General features: G+C 39.7%; 1 protein-coding gene across 4 annotated transcripts in view; it reads right to left on the reverse strand.

The window, feature by feature from the left end:
- The window catches only part of LOC126458284 (probable multidrug resistance-associated protein lethal(2)03659), a 268,997-nt gene that overhangs the window by 41,803 nt on the left and 211,438 nt on the right, over positions 1-15,756 (reverse strand). For all 4 annotated transcript variants that reach the window (XM_050095219.1, XM_050095218.1, XM_050095217.1 and 1 more), the window contains 5 exons: positions 10,035-10,321; positions 7,999-8,182; positions 5,261-5,407; positions 4,584-4,777; positions 4,199-4,482 (listed from right to left, as the gene is read on the reverse strand). In XM_050095219.1, coding sequence (XP_049951176.1) covers positions 4,199-4,482; positions 4,584-4,777; positions 5,261-5,407; positions 7,999-8,182; positions 10,035-10,321 — 1,096 coding nt within the window. The remainder of the gene's footprint in view (positions 1-4,198; positions 4,483-4,583; positions 4,778-5,260; positions 5,408-7,998; positions 8,183-10,034; positions 10,322-15,756) is intronic.

Below are 15,756 nucleotides of genomic sequence, written 5' to 3' on the forward strand. Positions count from 1 at the left end.
CTTATTGATGCATACTGCGCTGTCTAAATGGTAATTACACAGATATGCTCATTGTTTTTGGGGATTTTACATTTATAGATTTTATGAGTGGTGTGATTTATCTTATTTAGAACATTTTACATAAGCTGTGTATGTGAGAATTGATATTTGAAGTTATTAGGTTTTGAGAGTTGCTATGTTCAGTACTCATGCATATTGTATCAACTTTGGGATTAACTGAAGATACTGCAGGTACTGTTTGATTAGTTTCATGGTAATTAGGAGTGTTTTGGGTTACTAGAGGTTATTTTATATTACTTGCCTGTGCATTAAAAATAAACCAAACATGTCTACTGAAGATAAGCAGGTTTGTGAGGCAGTAGTTGAAAGGAAAAGAAAGGAAAGACATTTCATTATTACAGCATTTGAGAAGGACAAAATGGAATGTAACAACTCCGTAGCAGTCAATTCCGATTGCCAGCCCCATTAGGTACACGGTCACATTAATTAATATTTATTTGGGCTGCTATTCAGATCCGGTTCGGGACGAGATAAAATAAATCGGAGGTGTTATAAAGAGCAAGTGTTGAATGGGATGTACAAGGAAAAAAGCAGTTTTACTATTATTTCCAAAAGCTATTAGAAGTTCTGCAATTATTACTCATCTCCTCTCCTGTTTAAATTTTATACAATAATGATCCACGGTGAGGAAATTCTTGAGAATGTTTGACATTTACATCAACCATTTCCTGGAGGATTTCCTAACACTTTCAGCTAAGTGTTTGCTCAAGAAAACAAGACAGTAACAGATGAAAAATTAGGATAAATGTTAGAGACTTATGACAACCATCACAAACATACATTCAGTAAAACCGCACTTCAAGAATGACATAGCCAAATAACCTGATGACTGACAGCTTGTTTGGGTGCACTACATCACTGCATGTGGCTTTCAGCACCCATATGGAAGTATTATATGAATGTGATTAAAATGAATACAACATTGAATTATAAGTGATGCGTCCATCACAATGGAACACATTAGAAACTCAAAACAACAGTTCCGACAGGAGTCTTGATAACTCACAAAATTCTAAAATCTGAACCGCACTCATCTTATTAGCAGCTAAAATGGAGGAAAAGTCCGTACTTAAATTTATTTCCATTCCCTTGTATGAACCCAGCAAACAGGCTATTAGAATATTATGATTGAAATGTCTTCCCTGCAGGTGGCATCAGCTGGGCAGGCATCTCCCCACAGTAGATGACATGGGTCAGCTAACTGTCTGTTTCCATGACTGGAAGGAAGATTGCCACAGCCAGTTTATTTCACACACTGCAGCTGCTTTTCAGACATTTCTAGCCACTGTCTCCAAACAGCTTTTGACTTTCCAGTTCAACAGTGCAGAAACGTCTAAATGCAGACAGCGTATTTTATGCAGTGCCCCCTGCTAGCTTCATTTGTAGCAAAATCAATTTTATCTTTTCCTTTGATTCTGATGTGCTCTGGTGCCAAGCAAAATACTACTTCCTTTCCCAGGTAAAGTAGGAAAATATGGGAGTTCTGAATCATTTAGGGCATTTTCTCTGCTGTGTACATATGTGAAATTGCTATGAAAGTAGGGGGAGAATCTGAATTGGTGAGAAAACTGTTCTAATATCCCTCATGCCCCAGAGTCTTTAGAATTAAAAAAAGAGTTCTACACTGCAGGCTGTACATTCATTTGAGCCAAATCCAGGAAAGAGACTGTAAAACAACACCCAAGTGTGAATGAAGATGTGTGAATGTGTGTGCAAATTGTTTTCCTTTGTTATGTCTGATAAAGGACTTATCCACTGGCTTATAGTATTAAGCAATTTCTCAATGTGCCTGTGCCACTGAGTGCCGCCTCTATTTACATAGTAGCAATCTTATCTTTTTCATATTATTTTTATTCTACCCAGATTTTCTATTATCCAATTATTATACATGTACACTGTGACAAAAAATGTGAAGCACCTAGAATGGGAGGAAGAAATGAAACAAAACTTCACAGGTTGAGGTGGTATATGATGTTATTGCAACAGTTACAAAACTGTGTCCACATGGCAAAATGAGCCCACTCATAGCATGATGTTGCACCACTTCTGGCCTAGCTGCATACACTGACTCAGTTGGGAATGGTGTCAAAGCAACTGTATCCTCTCCTACTGCAAGCTGACACACAATTGCAATACTGGCATTGGGCTGGAGTTTATGTCTGAGCTAGTCTAACATGTTCTCTCGGGGATCAATATGGGGATGTTGCTGTCCACAGGGGTGCCTCAACATCATGAGCACACTTCATACACACACACATGCCATGTGCCATGATACTGTCACATCAGAAGTAACGCACTAGGATGACAGATGTCTGAGGTTTTGCTGTGCTGTCAAGAGTTGCCTCAATCACTACCAGACATGAGCTGAAGTCTTACCCGATTGCTCCCAAATTTATGATGCCAAGAGAAATGCCACTATCCCTCTCCAAAGCATTGGAAGAATAGGATCTCTCTCTGTTGATCATAATTTGGGGCAAGGCAGAGCAGTTATTCATCACTGAACACTGTGACCCATTCTTCAGCAGACGTTTCCCAGTCACAGCATCACTCCAAATGCAGCAATCTGTGTCGGGGGTGTTAACAGTAGTCCTTCATGGGACAGTAATTTCTCAGCCTGAGTGCTACTATTCTCTGACCAATGGTGTAAGGTAACATGAAGTGTGGCAGGGTGTCCATTACTTTCTCAGATGGCTCGCACATATGTGCAGGGGTTATTATGAGTTTTCTGTACAATACAGGAACCTTCCTCATGGAAGCCAGTTGTGTTCGACCTGAACCTTTGTGAATAATGTGCCTGCCCTCACACTTCCTTGCAGTCAAACAATGAACCACTGTCAAACCTGAAAGTCCCACAAATCTGGATTTTGTACCATTCTACCAGCTGGCCAAATGGATACCCAACAAGGCCCCTTTCAAATTCTGCCAGGTGCTGGCAACACTGTCTCTCACAAGCATGTGGCATCTGCATGTCCTTCGCTAAGATCCCTCAGTATTTTATGTTGTTCTCACCTTTGTATCTCCTGCCGGGCCTCGTAACAGCACTAAATACAGCATACTACCTTTTACAGTTAATCTCAACTTTAATCAATTATGTACCCACTGATTGTGTGTGTGTGTGTGTGTGTGTGTGTGTGTGTGTGTGTGTGTGTGTGTGTGTGTGTGTGTAGTTACACCAACATCTGATCATGTCTTCTGGATACTTCACTTACATCAGGTAGTATACATTAGATAGATGTGTGCCACCTTCATGATCCACACAATTAAGTCAATATCCACACTCCCTGTGAATCGACATGTACTGCTGTTATGCTGTTCAGTGGTCACTGAAGCATGCACAGAGCCTATGGTGACAGACACCTAATAGTACACAGTCACCTGCCCCACAGCTAAGGAAATCTTTGTTCACAAAACTCTTAACTCTTGGTATCCATGACTGAAGTCTTCGAGTTGCTGGCCATTTAGCACCACCATAACACCTACAGCTTACGGATGGCTACAGACGTGGATAAGCCTAACCGAAGGAGAGAATGGTACAACAGAGTAATCTCCATTCCCAATGCAAAGCATCAAACCTGTTTGCATACACAAGATTGGTTTGCTGGTGAAAGAGTATTAAAGCATTTATGGAGAGGTGAGGAAAAAAATCTTAGGTGTGTTTTCAATATAGCACCGACTGAACGAATGTTTGATTAACATGATACATCATTAGGGCATATCTTTTGCTGAGGCACGTGGTGGTGGTGGTATTAGCAAGGTATGGGGGCAAGAGTCATGTCAGCACAGATTACATATCATCCAGGAAATGATTTTCCACTTCTATACATGAGTAAAACATTCACAGGAGATGATACAGGTATTTCGCCACCTAATAGAGGTGTTTGATGTGGGCCTTCTAAACAACAATGCTAAGGTGTTATAGGAATAAGAAAATACTTGATAAGGAAACAAAATTTAGTACTTTTCTTTGAAGGTAAAACAAAATAATTATTTAGAAACAGAGAACTGAAAAGTTTTAAGTAGAACTTCACTGCATACTGAAATTTACAATATCTTTCACCTGAGCAATGTGTGTTGCACACATACTAGTTTACAAAAATCAGTTTTTTAAAGAATGATTAGAGTATGAATTTACACATACCTGATGGATTATTGTTGAAGAAATGCATAGTTGCTCGTGTAACTCCAATAAACATTTGATTGTGAAGCCTCATGGATGCACGTATGCAAAGAATAAAAAATGATATAGAACGAAGTATTGTTATCAGAATTGTAGCACCTATTATTGCACTATATATGTACACACTTGTGTCTCTGCTTGGTAGCCAGCCATGCTGTGAAAGGTCTGGCTCCGTCTCATTATACAAAGCCAAACTAGTTTTATTTTCCTGGGATAGGCTTTGTAGCACTTCCTCTGAATTGGCCCTAAAAAGTTTTAAAATTGGTGATTAGCTGTGCATTCCAATACAGTAAGTCCAAAGCAGAACTACAACTAATACACAAAAACTTGCAACAGAAATATTTACCAGTAAGATAGCCAGTAATCACCACCCAGGACAGAGACAGGTGTTAGGATAAATACAATGGCCACAAATAACTGCAGGCAATAGTTGCCACCATAAGAAAAATATGCATAGTAAACAGCTTTCTTGACACCACCAGATGTTCTCAGTTCTGCTTCTTGCCGTGGTGCTGAGTTTTCTTCTACCGATACTGTCCGCTAAAATTAAAAGGCATTTCAGGTTATAAACTAGCATTAAATATTTTTATTACATCTTAGACAAACACCTGTAGATATAATAAAATTTAAGGAACTTCACATGAGATTAATATTAGGATCACAGTACCATTAGTTTCTCTCATGAAGATATTTATGTACACCAAGTCATGCAAACGAGTAGCCTAAGATGATTAACTTTCATAGTGTTATTCTTACATACCCCCCATCACTACCTTTCTCCTACTATTCATTCCATACCCCCATAAGCCTTTTTTCACATAAACATGATGTGTACAAACGTACGTGTGTGTGTGTGTGTGTGTGTGTGTGTGTGTGTGTGTTTGTGTGTGTTTGTAGAAAGAGAAAAGAAACCGAGGTGGGTATAGAATCAGAACAATACCTCCTACAAAGTATAGGGTAGGGGTAGGATTAGGATTAATAGATAAGAGTTTGGTGTCAGTGAAAGAATGCACCACAACTCACCTCAATGAGATTTGATTTCTCTACAGCTTCCTCAGAGTCACCATCTCCTGCAGTGCCTGCAATTCCCTCGTCAGAATTCATAAGTTTAGCAAAGTCCAGACCAGACCGCTGAAGCTCAGAGTAACTGCCTTTTGCTTCAACTACACCCTGCAAATTATTTTCTAATCAAGCAATTTTCTATCAAGCAATGAGATACTATCAAAATAAATTTATGTAGTGATAATCATTTTTTAATAGTTTGAAATTCATATGAAGCTATAAACTCATTTTAATTATTGACATGGAAAATAGCTGTCCTACTCCAACAAGTAGTACACGTAACTTGAGCAAATTAGTAAATTGTGAGTGTGAAAGAGCCTCCAAATAACTGACATCCTCTTACCAAGTTTATTGCCAGCTAATGACTGCCTAAAAATCAATTAAAAATCTATGATAATTTACATCACCAGAACACTATGGTAAACATTGCTGCGCGGACTACCGAAGTACTGTGTCCTCTCAAACACAAACTAATATCTTCAGCGTATTTTATCCGTAAATTGTCACTTTGCCAGGGCTCTCCGGCATTGGAATAGCTTCCATCATTATTGGAGATAATGAGATTTAAATGTCTTGGGGAAAATTAATTATAAGATCTGTAAGAATTAAAAATCATCCCACTAATGATTGCATCTTTAATTATGCACACCAGGTGCCACAGAATATTAAGGTATTGCTAATATACTGCTATTTATTTCACAGCCTCCCTCAGTTTTACTTGAAAAGGAAACATCTAATTTAAACTGCTTGTGATTGCACCAAGGCTAACAGGAACACAACATTCCAGGTAAACTACATTACCGACCGTCTATATCCAACACTGTTTTATTTTCTCTACTTGCCGAATTTTTATTAACATTGTGTGATTAACAACGTTCAATATGAATATAATTAGAAAGCTTCTTATCTGCCTCTTTTTTACCGCTTTCACTAGAACACTTAATTCGCACAGAGACTGACAATGAAACAGTTTAAGAGCGAGGTGGACTCTCAAAGAATTCAGCAAAATTGATTTGAGTGAAGTACACCAGAGCGAGGTGGACTCTGGAAGAATTCAGCAAAATTGATTTGAGTGAAGTACACCAATAATATGTAAATGCTTAATTATCACTGAACTAATTTCAAAATCAAGTATATATTTTCCCACTATATAACACGGTGAACTAGAGAGCTCATACAAAATGCTGAACTATGAATTACTTGTTAGTTACATCTATCAGTGAGGGAAATTCTCCATTATTCACTATCTTCTTTAAGTAAACAATTCTAAATGCATGTTACAAGTGACTTCCACAATAAAAACAAATTTTCACTTTGTTTCTTTTTAACGGGATTAACTACAAAAATGAAGTTTGTTAGTGCAAATTACACAGCCTGACACTGATTTGTTGTATTACATAAGAGAAAAAAAGCATGGAAAATTCATATCAGCCCAAAATACTCAGACTTTCTCTGTTGTGAACAGATGAAGACATTGCTGTGTCACCACCATCACTGCACTAAAAGTTTCTTGTTTTTACTTTAAATGTAACACACAAAATTAACTGTTTCAGAATTTCATTGTTTTATTACCATTATTATTGGTTTCCTTATCGGTTGTATGTGTTGCATGAAGTATAGAAAGAAAATAAGTACTCAGCATCCGAGACACAATCCCCTCAAACAATAGCACTGAGAGCCAGAGTTTTTTCTTCTGGCTAAAAGAAATGAAAAGGTTTTAGGAAGAGGGGCCTAGTAGGAATTTATTAGGGCTGTCACTCAGAACCCCAGAACACTTTACAGAGAACACAGGCAGCATAGCGTGTCTCAAATACAGAAACTGCAGAAGAAAATTATTAGATACATATGTACTGCACAGCAGAAAGAATCTTGTCACTTATTTCATAAACTACAAATTCTGTTTCCTTCATATAAATTTACAAAATTACAATCTTTCAACAATGCAGACAAAAATTGGGGAAACTACTTTTAACCACACATATAAAATGAGGGGGGGGGGGACAAAAAAAAAAAAAAAAAAAAATTTTGCTACCTGAACACCTATCCCTGAAATATACGGGAATGACAATATATATTAATGTGTAAAAACATGTTTAATATGAAACCTATGATTCTAAGTGGAAGATTACAGCAGATTCTGTGGGAAAAAATGCTACTATTTGGTAGAAGAATACATAGAGGATGAAATGATAATCTGATCCTAGTAATCATAATTATTAGGATGCTCTTAAGTTTTTTTTTTATGTTTATGGCAACGTTTCACCACAATGTTGACTAATAAAATAACCATAATAATAATGTCAGGATGTACCAACAACATAGGGCTGACAATTATTGTACAACAGTCCAAACCAGATAAAAGCAAGAAGGAATATTTGCTTGATTTAATTAATAACAATAATCACTTATGAAGTGGTACCTGAAAATTGCCTTTCATTATTTTTTAATGAATCATGAAGCATACCACATTGACAAATGGACAATATACAATGTCAGAGGTTTGACACTTAACTACTAAACTTAATCATGAAAAAACAGCTTTCTTGCACACTATCTAACAAGGGGACCATGCACCTCATTATACCAGTCATTGGCACTACAACATCAACAGGAAAGAATGGGCAGGAGAGAATGGACAAAAGTTAATATGGAAAAGATCTGAGTAAAATAATGAGATACAGCACAAAATCGAAGCTTACCTCATTAAGAATAACTATTTCATCAACATGATGAAGAAACTGGATTTGGTGAGTGACAAGAACACATATGCTATTTCTAAGCAGCCCTACAATACACTCATCAAACAGATGTCTTGCTACGTGAGGATCAACTGCCGAAAGCGGATCGTCAAGAAGGTAAATGTCTGCCCTCCGATATACTGCCCTGTAAGATAAATGTTTATCTTCAAAATTTTGAAATAAATTAACTAGTATGAAAAGCAATCTTGGAAACCTAAAACTATAGTTTATCAGTCACTATTCACTTCAATTACAGTTCAATTTTCTTCCTTTGAATAGAATATATGTAGTCACATACAAATATACATAGTTCATGAAATAAACAGATATACAGATATTTACAATTTGATGCTGATAATTTTCAGGTGATACACTCCTGGAAATTGAAATAAGAACACCGTGAATTCATTGTCCCAGGAAGGGGAAACTTTATTGACACATTCCTGGGGTCAGATACATCACATGATCACACTGACAGAAACACAGGCACATAGACACAGGCAACAGAGCATGCACAATGTCGGCACTAGTACAGTGTATATCCACCTTTCGCAGCAATGCAGGCTGCTATTCTCCCATGGAGACGATCGTAGAGATGCTGGATGTAGTCCTGTGGAACGGCTTGCCATGCCATTTCCACCTGGCGCCTCAGTTGGACCAGCGTTCGTGCTGGACGTGCAGACCGCGTGAGACGACGCTTCATCCGGTCCCAAACATGCTCAATGGGGGACAGATCCGGAGATGTTGCTGGCCAGCGTAGTTGACTTACACCTTCTAGAGCACGTTGGGTGGCACGGGATACATGCGAACGTGCATTGTCCTGTTGGAACAGCAAGTTCCCTTGCCGGTCTAGGAATGGTAGAACGATGGGTTCGATGACGGTTTGGATGTACCGTGCACTATTCAGTGTCCCCTCGACGATCACCAGTGGTGTACGGCCAGTGTAGGAGATCGCTCCCCACACCATGATGCCGGGTGTTGGCCCTGTGTGCCTCGGTCGTATGCAGTCCTGATTGTGGCGCTCACCTGCACGGCGCCAAACACGCATACGACCACCATTGGCACCAAGGCAGAAGCGACTCTCATCGCTGAAGACGACACGTCTCCATTCGTCCCTCCATTCACGCCTGTCGCGACACCACTGGAGGCGGGCTGCACGATGTTGGGGCGTGAGCGGAAGACGGCCTAACGGTGTGCGGGACCGTAGCCCAGCTTCATGGAGACGGTTGCGAATGGTCCTCGCCGATACCCCAGGAGCAAGTGTCCCTAATTTGCTGGGAAGTGGCGGTGCGGTCCCCTACGGCACTGCGTAGGATCCTACGGTCTTGGCGTGCATCCGTGGGTCGCCGCGGTCCGGTCCCAGGTCGACGGGCACGTGCACCTTCCGCCGACCACTGGCGACAACATCGATGTACTGTGGAGACCTCACGCCCCACGTGTTGAGCAATTCGGTGGTACGTCCACCCGGCCTCCCGCATGCCCACTAGACGCCCTCGCTCAAAGTCCGTCAACTGCACATACGGTTCACGTCCACGCTGTCGCGGCATGCTACCAGTGTTAAAGACTGCGATGGAGCTCCGTATGCCACGGCAAACTGGCTGACACTGACGGCGACGGTGCACAAATGCTGCGCAGCTAGCGCCATTCGACGGCCAACACCGCGGTTCCTGGTGTGTCCGCTGTGCCGTGCGTGTGATCATTGCTTGTACAGCCCTCTCGCAGTGTCCGGAGCAAGTATGGTGGGTCTGACACACCGGTGTCAATGTGTTCTTTTTCCATTTCCAGGAGTGTATGTGCAACTGAATAAAACCAATTTTATCATGTCATGAGCTTTTTGGCATTAAGAAACAGAGACACCATTTGTGGCCTGAAATATCTACATATTTATGCGTATACTATTTTTCCTTACATGCTAAACAGTGCTTTCAGCTTAGAAGCAGTTCTGACACTTTCTGCCTTTCAGTAATGTAATAATCGTCCAATTTGGAAGTACCTACCTGGCAAGATTGACACGGGCTTTTTGTCCTCCACTTAACATGATTCCTCTATCTCCAACAAGGGTCTTATCACTATGTGGAAATGAGGCAAAGTCTTCTTCCAATGCACAAGCTTTTATTACACGCTTATACCACACTCTGTCATATGGTTCACCAAATAGTATGTTCTGACGCAGAGATCCCGCAAATAACCAAGGTTCCTGTGATGCGTATGATGTTTTCCCTCTTACAATCAATCTTCCTGAGGTCAGTGGCAGCTCACCAAGAATGGTTTGTAATAAAGATGACTAGAAAAAATGGGATCATCATCAATAAAGGTACACCATTTTTAAGTATTTACAGGGCAGTCAACATAAAACTGGTCCAGATACTGAGCACCACATATCAATCTTAACGTTATTGAACAGCTTTTCAACATTCTGATGTACTTCTAAGTTCATATAGCTGGACAGCTTGAACCAAAGAAATTAAAAATTTATTATCTAAATATCCAGACACCATCTGATACAGGAATCACCAGAAGATATTGGAATGCATTGGTTGTAAGTTTTTGATTCATGCACAAGAAAGTTTCTAAGAAACATACAAATTCTTTTTGAAAATGTAATCACTCTATCATTCTTTAAGACCTAACCTACAGGAGTGACATTGTCTCAATTGACTAATTGTGTCAAGTGAATCTACTTCAGGACCCCTCGCATATTACCATATTTACCAGATTATAAGACAAGGTTTTTCTCCAAATTCGTTGTTTGAATAATGCAAGGTCTCACAAACAATTGCTGGTGAGGTCAACTATTTTACTTTTGCATAATACATTAATACAGGGTTCATCCAACATTTACAGATGAAACTTCAGAAATTGATATGTCACACAGATTTGTTTTCAGGAATTTGGAAGGGTTGGAGAGGGAGAGCAACTTGGCTGAGAAATAGGATGAATGTGGGAAGTGGCAAGTGGGCAGCAAGTTTGTGATGCTGTACCATGGGAAATTATGCCATGAACCTTTGCTTTTCATGAACATTTACCACATTTAAACTGCAGTTTGCCTGAATCCATTTATGATCTGAATTCACTTTCCTTTGAGGTAGGACAAATACTCAGTAGTATACATTTCTGCATGAGATGATAGAAGTCTAGACAAGGACCAGTGGCGTACTTCCATGTTCTGTACAGCAATGTTGTCACTATGTAGTGGTTCTAGCTGCTTTGCTTTCCCTCTTCGTTTGATGTCCTCAGTGTCGACATACTGTATTGCTACACTGGCTGAAAAATGAGTTTTAGATTCAGACAGTGGCTACAGTAAATAATGTAGTCGACAGGTGCACAGTTACATTTCACAGTACTTTAATTTTATTGTTCACAACCCCCTAATAATACACAGTTATATGGCCAGTGCACTATTGTTTAACTTTTGATCAGCCTCATTAACAGTTTTTAGGCAAACCTCCACATACTGTTACAATAGTTTACTATTTAATATCTACGAGCAGCAAAAACCTAACCACAAAGTTCACAGTTCTTTATGAATAGAAAGGTACGTATGGCGCTGACACTGTCATTGTTTTAACACATGGCCTAATTTTGTAACCCTTATTTCACAGTTAAGTTGAAGCGTTGTTGTTGTTGTTGTTGTTGTTGTTGTTGTTCTAACCAGCTTAGGTTTCTCGTCAAAGTCTCCCGCGGACTGACTGTCTTGGGGCCAAAAATCAGGCCCTTGTGTATCATCACAATAATAGGTACTGAAACTACGTTAAATTTACAGAAATTACAATTGAAGCTTAACTCATTAAATTAACTGAATATATCAAAAAATTCATTCCTTTTAAGGATACAGAAACTTATAAATGGGGGAAAACATCAAAATTTTTTTACAACTTTTTTGAATACAATAGTCTTTACTGATTACACTGATATATACACATTATAGGGTTTCAAATTGAAGATGACCTATATACACCAAATTTTAAAGTTATGGTCATGTATGCCACCACACCCCCTTTATTTCTGTTACAGAAACCAGTATTATTTCAAAAAGAACTGAACTTTGTGTTTCCAGCGATTATACGTATCATACATTGTATATGTTGGTAATGGTGCAGGTTTCTAGTGTCTGTAAATGATTATCTTTGCTAGTATTCACTTTTGTTTCACTGAAGCAGTTTGTTCACGTGTTACTGAATGTATGTTGAGCACATATCCTTTAGTGTGCAATAAATACGAACTATGCCACACATCAAGAAATTCAATAAAAGGAAATTCTGTGGTGGTTGTTGTTGTGGTCTTCAGTCCTGAGACTGGTTTGATGCAGCTCTCCATGCTACTCTATCCTGTGCAAGCTGCTTCATCTCCCAGTACCTACTGCAACCTACATCATTCTGAATCTGCTTAGTGTATTGATCTCTTGGTCTCCCTCTACGATTTTTACCCTCCACGCTGCCCTCCAATGCTAAATTTGTGATCCCTCGATGCCTCAAAACATGTCCTACCAACCGATCCCTTCTTCTAGTCAAGTTGTGCCACAAACTTCTCTTCTCCCCAATCCTATTCAATACCTCCTCATTAGTTACGTGGTCTACCCACCTTATCTTCAGCATTCTTCTGTAGCACCACATTTCGAAAGCTTCTATTCTCTTCTTGTCCAAACTGGTTATCGTCCATGTTTCACTTCCATACATGGCTACACTCCATACAAATACTTTCAGAAACGACTTCCTGACACTTAAATCTATACTCGATGTTAACAAATTTCTCTTCTTCAGAAACGCTTTCCTTGCCATTGCCAGTCTACATTTTATATCCTCTCTACTTCGACCATCATCAGTTACTTTGCTCCCCAAATAGCAAAACTCCTTTACTACTTTTAGTGTCTCATTTCCTAATCTAATTCCCTCAGCATCACCCGATTTAATTTGACTACATTCAATTATCCTCATTTTGCTTTTGTTGATGTTCATCTTATATCCTCCTTTCAAGACACTGTCCATTCCGTTCAACTGCTCTTCCAAGTCCTTTGCTGTCTCTGACAGAATTACAATGTCATCGGCGAACCTCAAAGTTTTTATTTCTTCTCCATGAATTTTAATACATACTCCGAATTTTTCTTTTGTTTCCTTTACTGCTTGCTCAATATACAGATTGAATAACATCGAGGAGAGGCTACAACCCTGTCTTACTCCCTTCCCAACCACTGCTTCCCTTTCATGTCCCTCGACTCTAATAACTGCCATCTGGTTTCTGTACAAATTGTAAATAGCCTTTCGCTCCCTGTATTTTACCCCTGCCACCTTTAGAATTTGAAAGAGAGTATTCCAGTCAACATTGTCAAAAGCTTTCTCTAAGTCTACAAATGCTAGAAACGTAGGTTTGCCTTTCCTTAATCTTTCATCTAAGATAAGTCTTAAGGTTAGTAGTGCCTCACGTGTTCCAACATTTCTACGGAATCCAAACTGATCTTCCCCGAGGTCCGCTTCTACCAGTTTTTCCATTCGTCTGTAAAGAATTCACGTTAGTATTTTGCAGCTGTGACTTATTAAACTGATAGTTCGGTAATTTTCACATCTGTCAACACCTGCTTTCTTTGGGATTGGAATTATTATATTCTTCTTGAAGTCTGAGGGTATTTCACCTGTCTCATACATCTTGCTCACCAGATGGTAGAGTTTTGTCATGAGTGGCTCTCCCAAGGCCATCAGTAGTTCTAATGGAATGTTGTCTACTCCCGGGGCCTTGTTTCGACTCAGGTCTTTCAGTGCTCTGTCAAACTCTTCACGCAGTATCTTATCTCCCATTTCGTCTTCATCTACATCCTCTTCCATTTCCATAATATTGTACTCAAGTATGTCGCCCTTGTATAGACCCTCTATGTACTCCTTCCATCTTTCTACTTTCCCTTCTTTGCTTAGAACTGGGTTGCCATCTGAGCTCTTGATATTCTTAAAAGTGGTTCTCTTCTCTCCAAAGGTCTCTTTAATTTTCCTGTAGGCAGTATCTATCTTACCCCTAGCGAGATAAGCCTCTACATCCTTACATTTGTCCTCTAGCCATCCTTTCTTAGTCATTTTGCACTTCCTGTCGATATTTTTTGAGACGTTTGCATTTCTTTTTGCCTGCCTCATTTACTGCATTTTTATATTTTCTCCTTTCATCAATTAAATTCAATATTTCTTCTGTTACCCAAGGATTTCTATTAGCCCTCGTGTTTTTACCTACTTGATCGTCTGCTGCCTTCACTACTTCATCCCTCAGAGCTGCCCATTCTTCTTCTTCTGTATTTCTTTCCCCCATTCCTGTCAATTGTTCCCTTATGCTCTCTCTGAAACTCTCTACAACCTCTGGTTCTTTCAGTTTATCCAGGTCCCATCTCCTTAAATTCCCACCTTTTTGCAGTTTCTTCAGTTTCAATCTGCAGTTCATAACCAATAGATTGTGGTCAGAATCCACATCTGCCCCTGGAAATGTCTTACAATTTAAAACCAGGTTCCTAAATCTCTGTCTTACCATTATATAATCTATCTGATACCTTTTAGTATCTCCAGGATTCTTCCAGGTATACAACCTTCTTTTATGATTCTTGAACAAAGTGTTAGCTATGATTAAGTTATGCTCTGTGCAAAATTCTACCAGGCGGCTTCCTCTCATTTCTTCCCCCCCAATCCATGTTCACCTACTATGTTTCCTTCTCTCCCTTTTCCTCCTGACGAATTCCAGTCACCCATGACTATTAAATTTTCGTCTCCCTTCACTACCTGAATTATTTCTTTTATCTCATCATACATTTCATCTATTTCTTCTTCATCTGCAGAGCTAGTTGGCATATAAACTTGTACTACTGTAGTAGGCATGGGCTTTGTGTCTATCTTGGCCACAATAATGCGTTCACTATGCTGTTTGTAGTAGCTTACCCGCACTCCTATTTTTTTATTCATTATTAAACCTACTCCTGCATTACCCCTATTTGATTTTGTATTTATAACCCTGTAATCACCTGACCAAAAGTCTTGTTCCTCCTGCCACCGAACTTCACTAATTCCCACTATATCCTACTTTAACCTATCCATTTCCCTTTTTAAATGTTCTAACCTACCTGCCCGATTAAGGGATCTGACATTCCACGCTCCGATCCGTAGAATGTCAGATTTCTTTCTCCTGATAACTACGTCCTCTTGAGTAGTCCACGCCCGGAGATCCGAATGGGGGACTATTTTACCCAAGAGGACGCCATCATCATTTAACCATACAGTAAAGCTGCATGCCCTCGGGAAAAATTACGGCTGTAGTTTCCCCTTGCTTTCAACCGTTCACAGTACCAGAACAGCAAGGCCGTTTTGGTTATTGTTACAAGGCCAGATCAGTCAATCATCCAGACTGTTGCCCCTGCAACTACTGGAAAGGCTGCTGCCCCTCTTCAGGAACCACATGTTTGTCTGGCCTCTCAACAGATACCCGTCCGTTGTGGTTGCACCTACGGTACGGCCATCTGTATCGCTGAGGCACGCAAGCCTCCCCACCAACGGCAAGGTCCATGGTTCATGGGGGGGAATTCTGTGGTAACCAGTTCAAAAACAAAGCAAGCCACACTGTTGAAACTAACCTATGTATCAGTTCAAATCAAACAATGGAAAATCCAGGATGGAATGTAAGAATCCCAGAAAAGGGAAGTTGCTACTCACCATATAGTGGAGATGCTGAGTCGCAATAGGCACAACAAAAAGATTCACA

Source organism: Schistocerca serialis, chromosome 2 (assembly GCF_023864345.2).
Source record: "Schistocerca serialis cubense isolate TAMUIC-IGC-003099 chromosome 2, iqSchSeri2.2, whole genome shotgun sequence".
NCBI classification, from domain to species: Eukaryota; Metazoa; Arthropoda; class Insecta; order Orthoptera; family Acrididae; genus Schistocerca; species Schistocerca serialis.